General features: G+C 52.4%; 1 protein-coding gene across 9 annotated transcripts in view; it reads right to left on the bottom strand.

Moving 5' to 3' along the window:
- Positions 1-14,424: 14,424 nt before the first annotated feature.
- AGAP1 (ArfGAP with GTPase domain, ankyrin repeat and PH domain 1) overlaps positions 14,425-18,696 on the bottom strand; it is a 561,687-nt gene continuing 557,415 nt past the window's right edge. For all 9 annotated transcript variants that reach the window (XM_061412705.1, XM_061412707.1, XM_061412706.1 and 6 more), the window contains 2 exons: positions 17,049-17,304; positions 14,425-14,762 (listed from right to left, as the gene is read on the bottom strand). In XM_061412705.1, coding sequence (XP_061268689.1) covers positions 14,559-14,762; positions 17,049-17,304 — 460 coding nt within the window. In that variant the 3' untranslated portion in view covers positions 14,425-14,558. The remainder of the gene's footprint in view (positions 14,763-17,048; positions 17,305-18,696) is intronic.

The raw sequence follows: 18,696 nt of genomic DNA, 5'->3' as shown, positions 1-18,696 counted from the left end.
AGCACTTTGTGTTCATTTTCCTGAGTGTGGTTTGGTACAGCCAAGGTGAATGGGATGGGGTGATGTGACCAACTGCCCTGGGTTTCAAAAGGGCACAGGTGTGTGCACACATCTCATCACTGGCTCCTCAGCCAGGAGCAGAGTAGGGACGCACGTGGTACTTGAGTGTGTGATGTATATGTGTGTGGGGTGTGGCTGATGTGTATAGCGTGTGTGTGGTGTGTGCAATGAGTGTAGCGTGTGTGGTGTGTGTGTGCGGTGTGTGTGGGGTGTGTGTGATGCGTATGGTATGTAGTGTATGGTTTCTGTGTGGTGTGTTAGTGTGTGTGGTGTGTTAGTGTGTGTGGTGTGTATGTATATGTAATATGCATGTAAAGTGTGTATGTGATATGTGGTGTGTAGTGTATGATTTGTGTGTGGGTGTAGTATGTGTGGTATATGTGTAGTGTGTCTGTGGTCTGTGTGCTGTATTTGTGAGGTGTGGAGTTTGTGTGTAATGTGTGTGGTGTGTGTGTGATATGATATATGGTGTTTGTGTATGTGGTGTGTGTATATATGGTGTATGGTATGTAGTGTATGCTTTGTGTGTGGTGTGTAATGTATGTACTGTGTGTGGTGTGTGTGGTACGTAGTGTGTGTGTGGTTTTGTGTAGTGTGTGTGTAGTATGTGCATAGTGTTTGGTAAGTGTGTTGTGTATGTGTGTCATGGTGTGTGTGTAGTGGGGTTGTGTGGTGTGTGTGTGTCGTGGTGTATGTGTGGAGTGGAGTTGTGTGGTGTATGTGTGTAGTGATGTGTGTGGAGTGGAGTTGTGCAGTGTGTGTGTAGTGGAATTGTGTGGTATGTGTGGAGTGGAGTTGTGTGGTGTGTGTGTAGTGGAGTTGTGTGGTGTGTGTGGAGTGGAGTTGTGCAGTGTGTGTGTAGTGGAATTGTGTGGTGTGTGTGGAGTGGAGTTGTGTGGTGTATGTGTGTAGTGGTGTGTGTGGAGTGGAATTGTGCAGTGTGTGTGTAGTGGAATTGTGTGGTGTGTGTGTAGTGGAGTTGTGCAGTGTGTGTGGAGTGGAGTTGTGTGGTGTGTGTGTGTCGTGGTGTATGTGTGGAGTGGAATTGTGCAGTGTGTGTGTAGTGGAGTTGTGCAGTGTGTGTGTAGTGGAGTTGTGTGGTGTGTGTGTGTCGTGGTGTATGTGTAGTGGAGTTGTGCAGTGTGTGTGTAGTGGAGTTGTGCAGTGTGTGTGGAGTGGAGTTGTGTGGTGTGTGTGGAGTGGAGTTGTGCGGTGTGTGTGTGCACGTGTGCATACTGTGCCCTCTGCAGTGTAGTGAACCAGTCCTGTCCCTCCAGCCTGGAGCGCAGGCAGACCTGGAGGCGGGAGCCCAGCGTGGTCAATACCACGTGCAAATAAATAAGTGCTAATTGCCTGCAGTGTCTTTGGGTGTCAGGTGCGGTTATCGGACCACATTTATGGGCCAATTAGGCTCCTCACTGGACTCGCTGGTGATAAATCGTGGCTTAGCGGCTGTGCGAGCGTGCTGGGGCCAGGGGGGCCGCTGGCTCATCCCTGCTCCGCAGAGCTGGGGCCTGCGGGTGGGGGCTCAGGGAGCCCAACTGGACGCTGGCCTGGGGCCGGGGACAGGGCTGAGGTCCTGCTGTGGTGATTGGGGACAGCGGGGGGACCCGACTGCCCGCGGAAGAGGGTAGATGCTGAGCTGGGGGCCTCCCTACAACCCTTTCCCCTTCAGCCCCTTCACAGTGACATGAGGTGCAGTTTTCTCAACAGCAGAACCACCTAAGAAAATGGTGTGTGTATGGGGGGTGAAATGGAAATATGGGATTAGCAGGTGCATACCAGTATGCACAAAATAATCAATAAGGATCTACTATGCAGCGCAGGGAACTACATTCAATATCTTAAAATAACCTATAATGGGAAAGAATCAAAAAGTATATAGATAGATATATTATAGGCTATAGATAGGATATATACAGGCTTCCCTGGTGGCTCAGACAGTAAAGAATCTGCCTGCAACGCAGGAGACCTGGGTTCGATCCCTGGGTCGGGAAGATCCCCTGGAGATGGGCATGGCACCCCAGTCCAGTATTCTTGCCTGGAGAATCCCATGGACAGAGGAGCCTGGTGGGCTGCAGTCCGTGGGGTCGCAGAGTCAGACATATATGCATCGCTTTGCTGTACATGAGAAACTGACACATGTTGTAAATCAACTATACTTCAATATGAATCAATAAACATTAGAAGAAGAAGAGAAAATGGTGCCACTGGTACCACTGGGTGGGCCGTCTGCACCCTAGATCCCTGGGCAGGGCTGTCTCTGCCTCCTGTGCCCTCGTTCAGGGGCTATTTGAGCGACACCCAGGCAGTCTAGGGGCCACCAGACCAATGTGGAGTCACGGATCCCAAGTGAGCCACAGGAGTGGGCGAACACAAGGGGGTGCCCTGTGACGGTCAAGGGGAGCCTAATGCGAGAGCGGGGGCCGGGCGGAGGGGGCCCTCAGGGTGGGGGAGACCTCTTAGCAGAAGAGACAGTTTGTGGGAGACCCCAAAGCCAAAGATGAGGAGCTGGCGGGCGGGGTGGGGGGTGGTCTTCCCAGGGAAGAGAAAAGACGCACAGAGGTCCAGAAGGGTGAGGGGCCCCGGGGCAAGAGGCAGGGGTGAGAGAGGAGGCGGGCAGAGCAGGCAACCCCGCGGGGGTCCCCGTTAGGATGGCGGGCTTCCCCGTGGGAGCTTGAAGTTTCGAGCAGGGGGGTGGTGAGGTCAGATCCCTAGGAGGACAGTTGGTCTTGGGGAGGAGGGTTTGAAGGGGTCTCCAGTGGGCCGGAGAGGAGCCGTGGTCTGCTGGGAGGGGGCTGGCAGGCAGGGACGGAGGGAGGGGAAACACTGGAGACCCGTGGGAGGGGAGGAGGCGAGGAGGCTCTGGTGAGCCTGGCCTTCTTGATGGTTCCCAGCTCTGTGGGTCTGTCTGAACTTTGTCCCTTCAGATTCTCGATCTCACAGCTTGCTCCCAGCCTGGAAGCTTCCTAATTTTTAATCAACTTGTTTCTGTACTTTATTAATCGGTTAAGGAATCCTTTCACCAGTTTTGTTGTTCAGTCGCTGTCATGTCTAACTCTTTGTGACCCCGTGGACTGCCGCGCTCCAGGCTTCTTCTGTCCTCCACTATCTCCCAGAGTTTGCTCACATTCATGTCCATTGAGTCGGTGATGCCATCCAACCATCTCATCCTCTGTCCCCTTCTCCTCCTGCCTTCAATCTTCTTTTTTTTTTTTTTGGCTGGATGGCATCATTGACTCGATGGACGTGAGTCTCAGTGAACTCTGGGAGTTGGTGATGGACAGGGAGGCCTGGCGTGCCGCGATTCATGGGGTCGCGAAGAGTCGGACACGACTGAGCGACTGATCTGATCTGATCTGATGTATATATGTATATATGTTTCCAGTCGGCACCTTTCATTGTAACAGTGCATTTCTTTCCCAGCATCAGGGTCTTTCCCAATGAGTCGGCTTTTCGCATCAGGTGGCTAAAGTACTGGAGCTTCAGCTTCAGCATCAGTCCTTCCAATGAATATTCAGGTTGATTTCCTTTAGGATGGACTGGCTTGATCTCCTTACTGTCCAAAGGACTCTCAAGGGTCTTAGCATGAGTAAAAAATACATTAATTTAAAAAACCTAACTATTTTCTTCAGTCAGTGGCAAACGGTGAGCTTTAAAATGTATCTCAAAATAACTTTTAAAAAATGCTTACTTATGGGGAACAGGTGGACAGTATAAAGAAGAAAATAGAAACCACTCAGAACTCCTCACAGAGAGATGCCATTGCTAACATTTTGGATATTTTTTTCTGGATATAAGAATGTCTTTATTTACATTGAAAAAGTCTCTTAAAAGAAACAACAGTAAAAAAGAAAAAAAAAAGAATGTCTTTATTTAATAGATTAGTCTTAAATTCACTGTTTCCTAATTTTTGAATGTATATTGTATCATTTCCCCAGGCGATAAACAACCTGAGATGACTTACCTTCCCATATATATATATATATATATATATATATATATATATATAGCTGAATCGCTTTGCTGTTTACTTGAAACCAACATAATATTATAAATCAACTATACTTCAATAAAAACGTAACTATCCCCCTACTGTTACACTTTCTGTTTATTCTCCATATTTTGTCATTACGAAAACTGTAGCCATGAACATCTTTCACAGAAACGTCTAATTAATCACATTACTCCTTGGCCAGATTCCTAGACATTGAATTTGGTCATGTAATTAACACATATTTATGGAGCTCCCACTGTGATGAAGGCTTGTCTGGGCCCTGGATTCCTGGGCCGGAGGAGAGGTTTGCAGAGCCTCTGCACACAATTCCATGTCGCTGTGCAGAAACGTTGTTGTGCTTGGTCTCCATCAATAGTGTGTTGGGGACAGCTCCATTGCAGGCTGGCCAGCACTGTATGTGTTCGCTTTAAAAAAAAATGTGGCTGTGAATTCTAGGCACTCAGTCTCGATTTTGTCACCTTACTGACCTGGCAGAACATTTCTTGGGCTGGCAAAGTGAGGGATTCCTAACCCTCAGCCTAACCCCTGGGGCTGGAGCAGCTCTGACCTTTCAGGGGGGAGAAGGGATGCTCTGAGGTTGACGCAAGAGCACCGGAGGGAAGGTGGGAGCAGTCAGGAAGTGGCAGACCAGGATGGACCAGGAACCGCCGAGCGACACGGAGCCTGGGCCAACCTGCCCCCTGGACAGCTCCCTGGGGAGGGTTCTGGGTGTTGACAGATGGGTGTGTTTGGATGTTGGGGAACCTAAGGGTGGAGGGGCAGAGACCCAGGGCTGCTCACTCAACAGCTGTTCCCCCTTCCTTATCACCAGACCTGGCCCTACCGAGGCCCCCTTGCAGCCCTGAATGACCCCACGCTGTCAGGCCTGTGCTGTGTCAGTGGCCACAGGTGGGGCTCCAAGGACGCTGAATTAGAAGGGCAAAAAAAAAAAAAAGAAGGACCAATTAGGCTGCCCCTTCCCTTCTCCCCTCCTGGAAGGCAGGCGCTGGACGTGGAATAGCCCTCAGTGGGAGTCGAGAAGAGACGAGCACCCACAAACGGTGGTTGACTAGCTGGCCAGGCCCAGGTGCCCTTCTGGTATGGTCCAGGTGACCCTGGCCTGCCTTCCTCCTCTAGGTGTCTTCCCTTATTTAAGCCATGGTTTTGTAAAATCTCTTATCAAATAGATAACCAGTATGCATGAAACATTACTTTGCCAACAAAGGTCTGTCTAGTCAAGGCTATGATTTTTCCAGTGGTCATGTATGGATGTGAGAGTTGGACTGTGAAGAAAGCTGAGCGCCGAAGAATTGATCCTTTTGAACTGTGGTGTTGGAGAAGACTTGAGAGTCCCTTGGACTTCGGAGAGATCAGATCAGTCCATCCTGAAGGAAATCAGTCCTGAATATTCATTGGAAGGACTGATGTTGAAGCTGAAACTCCAATCCTTTGGCCACCTGATGCGAAGAGCTGACTCACTGGAAAAGACCCTGATGCTGGGAGGGATTGGGGGCAGGAGGAGAAGGGGACAACAATGGTTGGATGGCATCACCGACTCAATGGACATGGGTTTGGGTAGACTCCGGGAGTTGGCGTGCTGCGGTTCATGGGGTTGCAAAGAGTTGGACACGACTGAGCGACTGACCTGAACTGATTTATGTGAATGGACTGACTCCTCCCGAAATCACTGTTCTTTGTCCTTTTGGGGGTTATTTCCTAGAAGACAAGTCAGCTTTGTTATTGTTTGAATTTGGCCTGCTGGGGGTCACGTGACTGGGTGGCCAGGTGGCATGCTGAGGCCCCGAGGATGGCATCCCCTTCTATTGCAAAATTTGTAAGACACTTTGTGGTGATGTAGGCTCCCCATGCTATGGGGAAATCTCAACAGAACTTAACACTAGCATGTCCTGCGATCGTGTGGCTCTGTCTTTACTGACATGGAAGACTTGGGAGGTGGGCAGGGGAGAAGCCATCCTTCTCTCTGTAGAAAGAAACATCTGGAAGGTGCTCAACTTGCTAACAGGGGTGATGTTCGGGTGGTGGCATTTGGGGTGAGTGTTAACCTTTATGCTTTTCTGATTTGGGCGGTAAAGATAGGATGTATTGTGCATGAGAAAAAAATTTTTTTAATTTATTTTTTGGATGCTAGAGACAAACATCTTTATTAAAGATAGCACCAAAATTTTGGCATTTAATATTAATAATAGCATCATGCTGGAATGGGTTTGTTTCCTAGCCACTTCGGACGCCTTATCACACATCTAGCTCAGCGCAGTCCAGTGCAAAGATAACATCCAAACGTATGCTGCTTCAGAGCTTCCGGGCCCTGCCGATTCCTGGCTGGAGGAACCACGGCCTCTTGGAGTTTCTCGTAAATAAAAAAAGTCAGAAGAGCTGCTCTTTGTTTTTTATCTCTTGCCATGACTACAGCCCCTGGGCCAGTTTCCTCATGCAAGAGGCTGTCTGACCCTAAGAGAATCCCTTTGGTAAGTGAGTCCAATTAATCATGACAAATAAACCCTCCCCCTCCGGCCCTTCCCCACCCCCAAAACCCAAGGAAAACCTCCAAAGAAGCGAGGTAGACATATTTCCATTTCTTTATTAGAAAGAGGCCTCTACGCTATAGCCACCTCTCTCCATTACTTTACACATTTTTCTTTTTTCTTTTTTTTTTTCCCCTTAGAATACTGTACAGCTGACACAAAAAATCCCAAGGCAGGAAAATACAAACTGGCATATTTAATCAAAACAAGCTCATATGAAATAACAAGCAAAGTGAAATGTCTGTCAATGGTTTTAATTACAGTACAAACAATATAAATAAAGCGTCATTGAGTCATTGTGAAACATAAACTTGCTGAATGAGGTAATATAAAAACAACCGAAAGAAAAAACAAAAAAAACAAACTCATCTCTGGATAAACCCCAGGCTACTCTTCCATCTTCTATACACGGCTATTTACAGAAAGAGAGAAATGCGCTAGAATGCGCCGCATCCAGGCCTTCCCTGTGACTCCCCAGAATGCCTCTCGGTCGTCACCTCTGACCTGCTCAGGCTTCCCTCTCGGTAACACACCCAGCTGCAAGATGGGAACCTGGTTCCAAGTCAGGGACAGGAGAGCGGGGGTCTGTCTGGGGCAGGAAGCCGCTCCCTGGGACCCACGTGGTGGTGCCAGTGTCTGGCATGGCCGAATACCAGCCCTCCCAGGGCCGCCAGCCCGCACGCCTTTGATCCAGGGCGCACAGCATCACCAGTATTTGGGTGCTAAGCCAGGATGAGGGCAGGAGCCTCAAGAATTTGCTGTATTTTAGACGCAAAAACCTGGTTGGAGGAGAGAAACTGTGCTGCTTTTCAACGTTTGGAGGAGGTGTTATTTCTAAGACCAAGATGCATGAACGGCCATAAAGCAGTTTCTAAGGGTACCCTCTGCCTAGCCACTCGAGTCCATCAGCACGCCTGTAATAGTCCTGGAGAGGAAGGGGCCAGGACCCTGGGGTGGGCCTGGGAGGGGCGTGACGTGCTCACGTGGCCGGTGTCAGTGGCCTCCCCGGCTCCAGGCTCCAGCGTCTGTCCTCCCAGAAAGACGTGCCTTTTCCCTAGGTGGCTCAACGCATGGTCAGGTGCACCCCCGAGTACACTGGGCTGCCCACCAAAGTCTCTGCACAAAGCCAGGCCCTCAGGGTTTCTAACACAGGCGTCCAGGGGAGACGGGGGGATGGGGAGGCCCAGGACGTCCTTCGTCCACCCCCCAACACCCCTGTAACTTCCACGAGCCAGTGCTGAGTGTGAGCCTCCAGGGGTTGGGCAGTCTCTCCGTTTTACAAGGGTATCTGAACCTGCTCAGACGTTAGCTTCTGGGCTGGCGTGGATGCCGCCTGGCAGTAGGGAGATGGGGGGCGTGGTCTGATTTGGGGCGACTGTGCCGAACATCGGGTACTGCGCTGAGGGGGTCTGCTGCACTTCAAAGATCCCCCAGCCTTCCCGCATCTCATTTGGTTCCTTTCTTTCATCTGCATCTCAAGATGAAGGTCACGGAATGCTCACTGACTCTGAAATCTGGATCAGTCCTAAATGCTCGAGGATGGGCAAGGCTCTCCCCTATTCCTTGACCGAGACCCTCAGGAGGTCCCTCTCGACAGATGCCAGTCAGACCCAACAGAAGACAAGCCTCAAGCCCACCTCACTCACACGGGCACCCTGCTTCACCTTGCACACGGGCAGTACCGCCTGGTGCTGGGTGTCCCGGGGCCGGGGACAGCCTTCAGGACCACTGTGAGTCTCTGCTGGGCACACCTGCCCCAACCCTGCCCTCTCTTTGGCACTGAAGGCCTTTTTTTTTGGATAGATGGGATGAAGGCCTCAGATAAGGACATTTTAACCAAAGAGGCAAAAACCCCCAAACCAAATGCGGTGAACAAAAAAACACAACACACCCTAAGTGAAACACGGTGAGGAGAGGTTTTCAAGTTCATGGTCATGGCTGCCTTGCTTTGGGGAGTGTGCCTACTACACAGGTGAAACAGAAATACGTCTAAAGCATGGGCTGCACACACACACAAAAAATAATAAAAAAATCACGGATTAAAAACAGACCTTCTTGTTTTACAGGATCCCCTGCTGATGAGACATCCTCTAATTTCAACTCGGACCGAAACCACAACAGCCAAACTGGAAAAGAGGGTTTGCTCTGTTTAAAATCAGCAAATACCCAAAATGAGACAGGGAATTTATTCATATTAAAAAAAAAAAACACACTATTTCAAGACAGCGTTTGTTTTCTAAGGGGAAGAAAATCTATGGTTTGGAGATAATGATGTCTTAGGTGGCTGAGACAGACAGGGCTGCAAACCCTGAGTGGTAACGTTTGTCTCTTGGACCTCACAGCATCTTGGGGTCCTGGAAGGACTTCCTGGCAGTGACGGGATTCAAAGAGCATCTACCCCGAGTGACCAATCCCCGCCCCTCCCCGCTTCTCTCATCTGCATAACCGGAAGGAATCCGAGGTCTTGACTGATGGGTGACCTGATTTAGAAACCTGAACAACGAAGGAGCCGTCCGCGCTGCGCAGCGCAGGGGCAGGCCACGCCCTTCTCGGCAGCCCACACCTGAAGGCCCGCCGACCACCACTTCCGGAGGGCAGTCCCTGGGGGGTGGGCGTGGTCCAAAGAGGCACGTCTGACTAACGGCTAGGAGAGGAAAACGCGAGTCTCCGTGCCAAAGGCCCTTATGTAGCTTTTTTGGGGACGGATGAGGGTGAAAATCACTCCGAGACACGACTTCACAATGTGAGACCCACGTATGAGCAGGCAGTTAGAAATAAATTATATTTCCTGGGGAAGAAAGATGTGTCTCTCCAGCACGTTTCTTTCTGTCTGAATTCCTTCCTGACGGCTTTCTCAATTCGTGCGCTTGAAGGACATAAATACAATCCCGGGGAGTTCTGGAAAAGTCGCGATGACCTTGGAGGGCGCTTGGAGGGGTGTAAACAGAGCAGGTTGAGGGGGAGGGGCAGACTTGCCTTCCCACCGTCTGTGCTTCCTGAGCAGCTTCCGAGACCCGGCCCGGCTTGCTCATAGAGGCCCTCCAATGTGACACGGCTTCCGCGCCTCCCCAGGCGGGAAGGCGGCGCGCCCCCTCTTGCTTCCAGGACATTCTACACGCAAGGAAAGGACCAGCGGGGTGGGAGCCACAGGAGCCCACGTCACCCCCAGGAGCACAGCTCGGGCCGGGGGTGGGTCGAGCAGGAGGCGGGGCCCACTCTGAAGGGGAAGGAGGTGGCCACCACGGACAGGCGTGGGACAAGGCGAGTGTCACCCCTGAAAAGGAAGCGAGCTCCCGCAGGGTGGGTGCTCACCGACCAACCACACAGGCTCAGGGAGGGACAGAGAGAGAGAGAGAAAGGGAGAAGAAGGCTGGAGGCGGGGTGGATAGGAGGAGGGAGGCAGACAGTGGAGCCTGAGGCCATACCCTGGCCAGCCCAGGGTGCCCTGTAAGAAGCTCTAGTTTTAAAGGGAAGCAGGGCAAAGACTCTGATGCTGGGAAAGATCAAAGGCGGGAGGAGAAGGGGACAACAGAGGATGAGATGGTTGGATGGCATCACCGACTCGATGGACATGAGTTTAAGCAAGCTTTCCTGGAGTTGGGGATGGACAGGGAGGCCTGGCATGCTGCAGTCCATGGGGTCGCAGAGTCGGATACAACTGAGCGACTGAACTGAACTGAGGGCAAAGACACTGACCGGGGCTCTGGGCGCCGGAGGAGGCATCTGCAGGGGGCAGGCTTGTGGCATCAACAACGTGGCAGAGATTGGGGGTAGAGAGAGGGGTGGTTGCGGCCTGAAGCTGCCGGAGTGAATGGTGTGAGGGAGACCCCCAGCTGTCCTTCCCTAGAAATGCAAACTCAGAGGAAGAGGTGGAGGGTGCACTTCAGTGGGTGGGCTGAGGGCGCGGGGCGAAGTGGGGTCACTCCTGGGGGTGGGTGGCCCTCAGAGCCCCACCCCCTCCCCTGATGCATGAACAGAAAGGGGCACTGAGGGGCTCTGCAGGGACAGGGGGGCCTGGATGAGAGGGTCTGGCAAGTGGGCTCTGCCGCCAACTCCTGGGGACACTGGCTTGTGGCCGTGCAGCCAGCTCGGGGAGGGGGTGGGGGGGTTGGGTTTCCGGTCTAGTCCTCTGGCTCCTGTCCCATCCGCGTTCTGTTCTTAATAAACACCCCTATGTCCTGAGCAGCCAGCCCCTGGCCAGGTGTTGGGCCGGCACTCGTCACATGGGACCCACACCCTGCAAGGCCACTGGGTTTCACTGCTGCAGAAGGACCCGGGGAAGCTGGAAGCTGCCCATGGCGGGGTGGCGAGGCCAGGTGAACCCAGGTCTGCTCAGCCCCTGGGGCTGCCTTTCTCACCGGACTGTTCCCTAATGAAGTGGTGACAGCTCCTTTGCAAGCACGGGGCATGACTCTGGATGTGTGGGGATGGCACACAAGTGGGAAGCCCCGGGTGATGCTGGAGGCCGAGGCTGGGCGCCAGCAGACCCATCAGGCTGCGCGGAACCTCAGGGGAGGGGCCTGCTAGGGTCACAGCCACAGCCCAGGGCCCCGCAGGAAGGGGCTGATGGAAGGATCACAAGCCCGAGGAATGTAGGAAGAGCAGCTCTCTCCTGCACCCGAGGGCCCTACAGTCAGCAAGCTTCCACTGCCCTCACCTGCCTTCTGGGTGATTCCACACTGCGGGGAGGCTTCCTGGGGGACAGGGGGCTGCACCTGCTTCTGGGACCAAAGACTCGTGACCGTGATGCTCACCATTCATCTCCTGGGGAAGACAGGGGACAAGAGGGGGGCCCTGGGACCCTGGCCTGAGGAACCATCCATCTGTCCAGCCTAGAATTCGAGGTGCACGCGCGCACGGGCAGAAATCAAGGCTCTTTTCTCTGCAGGCTTCCCTGGCCACTGGAGAAATCCAGAGAGGTCTGTGACACATCCAGGGGCCCTCATGAGTGGCCACCTGACCACACGCCTTCCCCGGCCAGTGGGTTTCGGGTCAAGGAAAAATTTTAAATTCTGAATAGAAAAGGTTACATGGATTCCACAGCGGTTAACTCCCTGGGTCACCGTCATGTCCCTGAACTTACATGGAAATAAACCATGAAAACGGGACTCCCTTCCCAAACTGGTTGTGTCTAACACGGGCCCTGCATCCTTGCTCCTCTGGCCTTGGTGCCAGCGAGGCTTGAAGATGGGAATGAGAACACTGTCGGCAGAGAAAGGGCTTCTAGTCTGACGCTGAAACACAGATGAGCCGCCTTCATTTTAAAAGAAAACCCTTGAAACCCACTACCGCCTCCTCTGTTGCCAAAACTTGGGCTCACAATTTAGCAGGCCGCCTCCTGGAGCAGATCACCATGGCTAAAAATAGCAGGAGAGGGGTCACGTTTTCTAGGGAGGAATCAATGAAGCCCCAGCGCCGGAGGGGGGGAAGGGAAGAAACCAGCCTAGCATACTGGTTGTGAAAGGCTAAGTGAAAACAGAAGTCATCTGGGAAAATATTATATTATAAACACATCTAATAATCTGTACACACTCATATACATCCTGAAGAGAAGCCTTACAAGGAATTCCGTTTCTTTTCAAAAGAAGGCTTCCCTATGATAAAGCATTCCTATGGTGGGAAGTAACTACAATGAAATAATTTAATAATTTCGTTTATACTCTATCTGCGTTCACTACATAATAACGTCTATGCTAACGTGGGGCGGGGGTGCCAATGGGTGTGGCTGGATTAGAACAGTAATGCGTTCTTCAAAAATAGGAAAGACTGTTTTTTTAACCCCTCTATTCACATTTAAAATAACCACACAGTGATGAAACACAGAATTAAAAACCGGGCGGAGAAGGGATTACGGACCTGTCCTCAAGATTCCCAGGCCGGTGGCTTGTGCACCTGTTTATCCTGGGAAACGCCCGGATTCCACCGAACTACATCCAGGTGAGAGATGCCTGTGAAACGGTGACCCACATAGAAACTGTGTAAAGCTTTATTTTTTTCCCCCACCTATTTTTAATTTTTTTTAAGTGAAAGAAGAGGAAAAACTCTTACAAAATAGAAGGTTTCATATATGAGAGCAAGGGACTTCCCCGGGGGCGGCCGGGGGAGCGTGGTCCTGTTTTGGTGCTGCCAATCCTGTGCTATCCTTCAAGGGGGCACCATCCAAGGGGCTCAAGGCACAGTCGCCCCCTTTCTTTAACCTAAGGTGTCGCCATCTGGTTGGTTATGTTTGGCCACCATGCTGGAGGTGGCCGAAGTCTGAAGCAGCCAGAAACCACGATGACGGCAAATTGGGTGATGTACTAAAATGGTGGGCCTGGCCACCAGGTTAAAAAAAAAAGTCTTAGGGAGTCTCATGAGTCAGTCTGTGCCCCCACAGTGGCAGCGGTCGTCAGGGTGGCCCTTTGCAAAGCGCCAGGGTCTGGGGTTTGGAGAGTCCCCTGTGTCTGAACACAGCACTTCCTCGCAGTTAGCAAAAGCAGAGTCGGATAGTGATCATGCTTTTGGTAATGAGCAATCACGTGCCTCTTCCCCCCCAGTATGCTTTTTTTTCCCTCCCCTTTCTTGATTTTAATAAGCAAATGGTACCGCCATCTTATTCTGATGTGCTCCTTTTTACAAGCTGTATATCACATTAATGGAAGTGCTTACTGCTGGGAGTACTTCCCATGTACAATGATCTGTAACCCTCTTGTCTCAACTAGTTGCATATTATTAGTTCACATCCAGTTCAATTTATAAATTAACAGAGGTGCCATTTGTCTGTACAAAAATCAATGCATATTTATGAACTTCTTTTATTCAAATAGATTTTCAACACATCTCATCTAAAGACATAATACAGAGGCCTGTGTGACTTGGGCCGCATGGGCCCCGGAGTGACTGAGACCCAAGACATCCACCTTGGCAGAAGGACAAAAAATATCTCTCTGGTTTGGGCAAAAAAAAATAAAATAAAAATAGCCTTTACACGTTTGCTGAGTTTACTAAGTGTGCTTGAAATGTCGTGGTTAGCGGAATGAATCTGTGGTTTCCTTTTGAAATTCCAAGTCACTTATTTATTTTTTTCCATTTTGTTTTTGCACCAAGGAGACTGCAGTCAAATAATACTCAGCAACTGATTTCCTCTCTTTGGACTGAAAAATTAAACAGATACTAAATTATGACAGTGAATTTAGAAAGGAGGGCTCCAAGGGCTTGGGAGAACATGTCTGGGATAATACGCGGCTTCTCAGAATATTGCGATCACATCGTGGCAATCACCCGAGCGTGCTGTGTAACTACCTCCGCCGCTAATACGCTTTCTTCCCGGTGATGAGTAATCATGTTCTATTAAGCAGCGGTAATGCTGGAAGAACTCAACTACACGAGCGTAATGAAGCCAGTATCCTCCCTGGACAGATTAGCTACAACTGATTTGACACATACCATCATAGGGGCTTCAAACCTGACAAACTCTGCTTGCTTCTGATTTATGCCGTCAAGCTCCTCGGAGAAGAGATGAAATCCAAGTGTTCCGTTTGGTAGAGGTGAAATGTACTGATGTGCTTAACTGCCAGTTAAGGAGAGTCACCCCCTTTCTGCTGGCTGCGTCGCCCTCCCCCACCCCCCCGCCCCCTGCGCCCCCCCACCGCCCCTTGTGCCGCGCTCCGTCTTCTCCGGCCGCTGGATGGACCAGGGGTCCGGGCGCCGGTGTGCTACCATCAAGAACCCAGGCCCTCCGGCCGCTCCTGTGTTGTCGGTCGGGGGGTAGTCTATGCAAAGGAATCGACGCTGCAGCCTCTTCGCGCCCCTCGAGGGCCATCTGGGTTTTGTGATTTTGCTGGGGGTGAGGTGGGGGGTGGGGGGTGGTGGGTGGGTGCGTGGCCGGGGACCACCAGGAGAAGTGAGGGGGACCCGACGGGACTCACGTGGGTGACTCCCCAGGGCACGCGCGGGAGGCTGCGGGCACACCGCGGTCCTCAGATGACGGTGGGCACCCTCCCGCCGCTGTTGTTGCGGTTAGTGTTCTTCCGGGACAGGTTGGGGGTGGCCATGAGCGCGAAGCGCTCGTCGGGGCAGCCGTACTGCAGCAGGACTTCGGTGCACTCCTGGCTGGAGGCCTGCCGCGCGTAGGCCAGAGCCGTGTTCCCGTGCGCGTCGCGGGCCATCACGTCCACCCCGTACTGTGGAGGCAACAGAGCCGTGTTAGGGTAGTGGGAAGGAGGGGACCGGGCGGGTGGGGTCCCTCCCGTGTGCGCGTGCGCACAGCTGGGTGGATACAGCACCGGAGATGCGCTCCCGGAGGGCTGGGGAGACCAGTGCCCAGTGTTGCTGGGTCAGCCCGGCAGCCCGCGCTCCCCACCCAGGTGCATTCTTTTAAGGAAACAATGTGCTTTCTGCATCTAAAGCCCGTCCCCTGTGCAACAGAAATGGACCAAGGATAATTCTAGTTTTGCTATTTCTGTTTTGACTTTCCCATTGTAAACACACAAGATCATTCTTAGGATCTCAGAGGCAATTCATTTCCATTGTAGGAAATACGTAAGGAATACCTAAGTGCACAAGAGGGAAGAAATCACTTATAACCCTGCTATTCAGAGATAATCTTGGTTAACATCTCAGTGATTTCCTTCTAACGGTTTTCCTTTGGATCTAAATGCATATATGGGTAACTGAGATTAAACTGGCACAAATTATCTGTATCTTTTTTTTTTTTTTTTTTTACTGAACACAGCGCTCTGGTCATTTTCTCAGGTCATTAAAACTTATTCACATGCGTGACTCCTAAGAGCCACATAGTATTGCTCCCCATGAGCGTAATTTAGTTCCTCTGTCCTTGGTGGCTACACATTTTGTGGTCAAGTCGCCATTAGTGTAAACTGCTGTGATGTATGTCCTCCTGTTGACTCTATCTCAGGATCTCTGATGGTCAAGAGTGATGACTAGAAGGGGAAATAACAAGATTAAATTACACCTATGTTTTTGAGCTTCCAGGTCTTGAAAAAGGGTGGACTGACGATCACTTCTTCCACCACAATGGATGAGAGTCTCATCTCTTGTCTTCAGGAAGTATCAGCATGAAAGGGACTCTTGGCCAATGTGAGGGGGAAAGATGGCATATGATTTGTTAATGGAACTAACCGTCTTCTCCCCGCGCCCCCCCCCCAACTTCTTATGTTGAAGTCTTAACCCCTAGTACTTCAGAACGTGCCTGTGGTTGGAGACAGCGTTTTTAAAGAGATAATTAAGGTTAACTGAGGTCAACGGGTAATGCTCTAATCCAATGTGACCGATGTCCTTATAAGAAAAGAGAGACACCAGGGATGCTCACACACAGAGGAAAGGCCTGGCAAGGACACAGTGAGAAGTCAGCTGTCTGCAAGCCAGGGAGAGGCCTCAAGGAATAAAGGCCCTGCTGTCACCTTGACCTTGGACTTCTGGCCTCTAGAACCACGAGAAAATACATTTCCGCTGTTTGAGCCCCCTGGTCCCTGGTATTTTGTCAGGGCAGCCCCAGCAGATTCATACGCAATTGCTTTTATAACAGGAAGCTGAACACTGAGTGATTCTGATACCTCTGCATCTAATTCTCCCAAGAGTCAGGGAAAATATGTAGAATGTAGCATCCTCCTCGGCTGCGTTGGACAGGCCATGCCCTGCCCTGGGGGTAGGAGGAGATGAGCCCCCTGCTTCTAGACAGGGTCCCAGTACTGTGAGCACACACCACCCCTTCCTGCCTAGGGACCCCCTCAGTCCAGCTTTCTGCCATCCTTGGAATGGGGGGACCTCCCCTGGCCGAGGACCCCAGAGGTGTGCAGATAGCTGCCGTGGAGGATGAGTGGGCTTCTCAGAAGCAGCTCCGTGATGTTCTCCCTTTCTTTTCCCCATTCCAGCTGCATGGCATATGCCTCAACAGAAATGTAAAAAGATAAACTTTTTGAAGTAGAAATTAATCAGAAGAAGCCCTCTGACAAACTCCTACCACGTCAAATCTCAAGGCGGAGGGTCCGACAGTTCTGCATTAGGTGAATGAAAAACCCAAAGGGATGGTAATGGGAAAACCACACCGACTGTTCCAGTTATATCCACCCTCTCCACCCCTCTGCCCTCAAAAATGATGGGAGTTTTTTGTAAAAGGAACAACAGGGTCATCAGCAACTAAGTTTGACCCGAGGGGGTCACTGCAAAGATGAACTTGGCATAAATTGCAGCAAGTGCTGTGCAGAGTGGAGCACTCTGCCTGCATTGGGGGGGGCACACCCCCCTGAGTTCATTCCTTCCTTTTAAATTGGTGGGTTTTCAGCCCACACAGGTGGGCTGAAAGGCAGGGGGCCCACCCCACACCTCAATCCTAACTGTCCGATTCCTAAGATTTCCCACTTTTCAGGTGGGTGCCCACCGCCTTCCCCCTGGGAGCGGCACAAGGACCCGCCTCGCCCGGGCTCCCCGGCGGGCGCTGGGCCACCTACCCAGATAAGCAGCTGGGCCAGGACCACGTTGCCCTTCCGGCAGGCCAGGTGCAGCGCCGTCCGGCCGTCCGCCTCCCCGCAGGTCTCGTTCACCTCATCCCGGGAGCCATGTGCCAGCAGCAGGATGACCGTCCGCAGGTCCTCGTCGGCCGTGGCCCGCAGCAGGTGCTGGCCCAGGGACAGCTCCATGCAGGGCAGCGGGGCCAGGAAGAGCTTCTGCTCGTACTTGGCCCGGATCCACCGTTCCTTCTCTTCCCTACAAGAGCCAGCAGACCGGCACGGTCACAATCCCGGGGCGGGGCGGGGGGGGAGGACGGAGGCAACCCCTCTGCCCCGCCACCAGCCTGTGTGGTGCGTGCCCAGGAGGCCACCAGGGGAGAGGGGACGGAGGAGACAGGTGTGCTCACCAGAACCAGGAAGGCCTCCAGGAAAGCCTGCCCAGCAGCGTACAAAGTGATCCCCACCTGGAGCACCACCTGGGCCCATTAGGGATGCAGATTCTCAGGCCCCATCCCAGCCCCGCCCCCCCGCCAGAATCCCCGGACGGAAGCATTTTCACCAGCCCTGCAGGGGATTCTGACTCCCTAAGGTGTGAGAGCCAGGGGTCGGGCTTGATAACTTTTGCTTTTCATGGCCCCAGAAGCAGCGCCCTGTGCACCCGGGGCCTGCACCATGCAGGGTGGATGCCACAGGCCAGAGGCCCGAGCCACAGGGTTGAGCAGCCACGGTCGGAGCCGGAATCCCAGAGCACTTGGCTGGAGTCCCCCGGGCAGGGTGGCAGGCAAACTCCCCCACCCGACGTGACCTTTGAGGGCTTAGCATCTGCCCAGGAAGGGGCGTGTGTGTTGAACTTCCAGTCCATACGCTCCACCCTCCCGGGGAAGAAAATGTGGCTGCAGAACACACGTGAAAGAGCAGCGACTCCAGCGGGGAGACTGGGAAAGAGACCCAAGCGAAGCTCATGTTCCTGCTGACTGCCTGCTCTCCCAACACCTGGGGAAACCCCAGTGCGGGGCGTCCACGAGTCCTTCACATTCACGCATTCACCATGCATGATATTTGTGTTTCCCTTTTTGACTTACTCTGCGCTGTATGACAGTCTCTAGGTCCATCTAGGTCTCTACAAAATGACTCAGTTTCTTTCCTTTTTAGGGCAGAAATAGAGACGCGGATGCGGAGAATGGACCCGTGAGTATGGCGGGGTGGGGGGCAGGGCACGAACTGGGAGAGTGTCACCGACACACGCAGTACCACGTGTGACACAGCGAGCGCGAAGCTGCTGCATGTGGCGCAGGGAGCCCAGCTCGGAGCTCTACGGGGTCTCGATGGGTGGGGTGTGGTGGGGTGGGGTGTTGTGGGAGAAGGCTCAAGACGCAGGGGATACCTGCGCACACGTAGCTGACTCCCTTCGTGGTACTGCAGAAACGCACGCAACATGGTAAAGCAATTATACTCCAATAATAAAACGTTTTCAAGCAAATAAAAAAGACAGAACCCCCCCCCCCCAAGTCCTTCCTGCTAAAGAGCAGCTGGGTTTCTGAGGGAAAGTGTGATGGGGCCTAGTCTACAGGCAGGCGGGCGGCCCCCTGAGGCTGAGCAGGGGTGCAGACGGCAGGACATCCGGGACGGAGGGGGTGGGGGTCTCGGG

The sequence above is a fragment of the Bos javanicus genome, chromosome 3, assembly GCF_032452875.1.
Source record: "Bos javanicus breed banteng chromosome 3, ARS-OSU_banteng_1.0, whole genome shotgun sequence".
In the NCBI taxonomy this organism is placed as follows: Eukaryota; Metazoa; Chordata; class Mammalia; order Artiodactyla; family Bovidae; genus Bos; species Bos javanicus.
The sequence above is the reverse complement of the archived record's forward strand: the minus strand, read 5'-3'. Positions and strand labels throughout refer to the sequence as shown.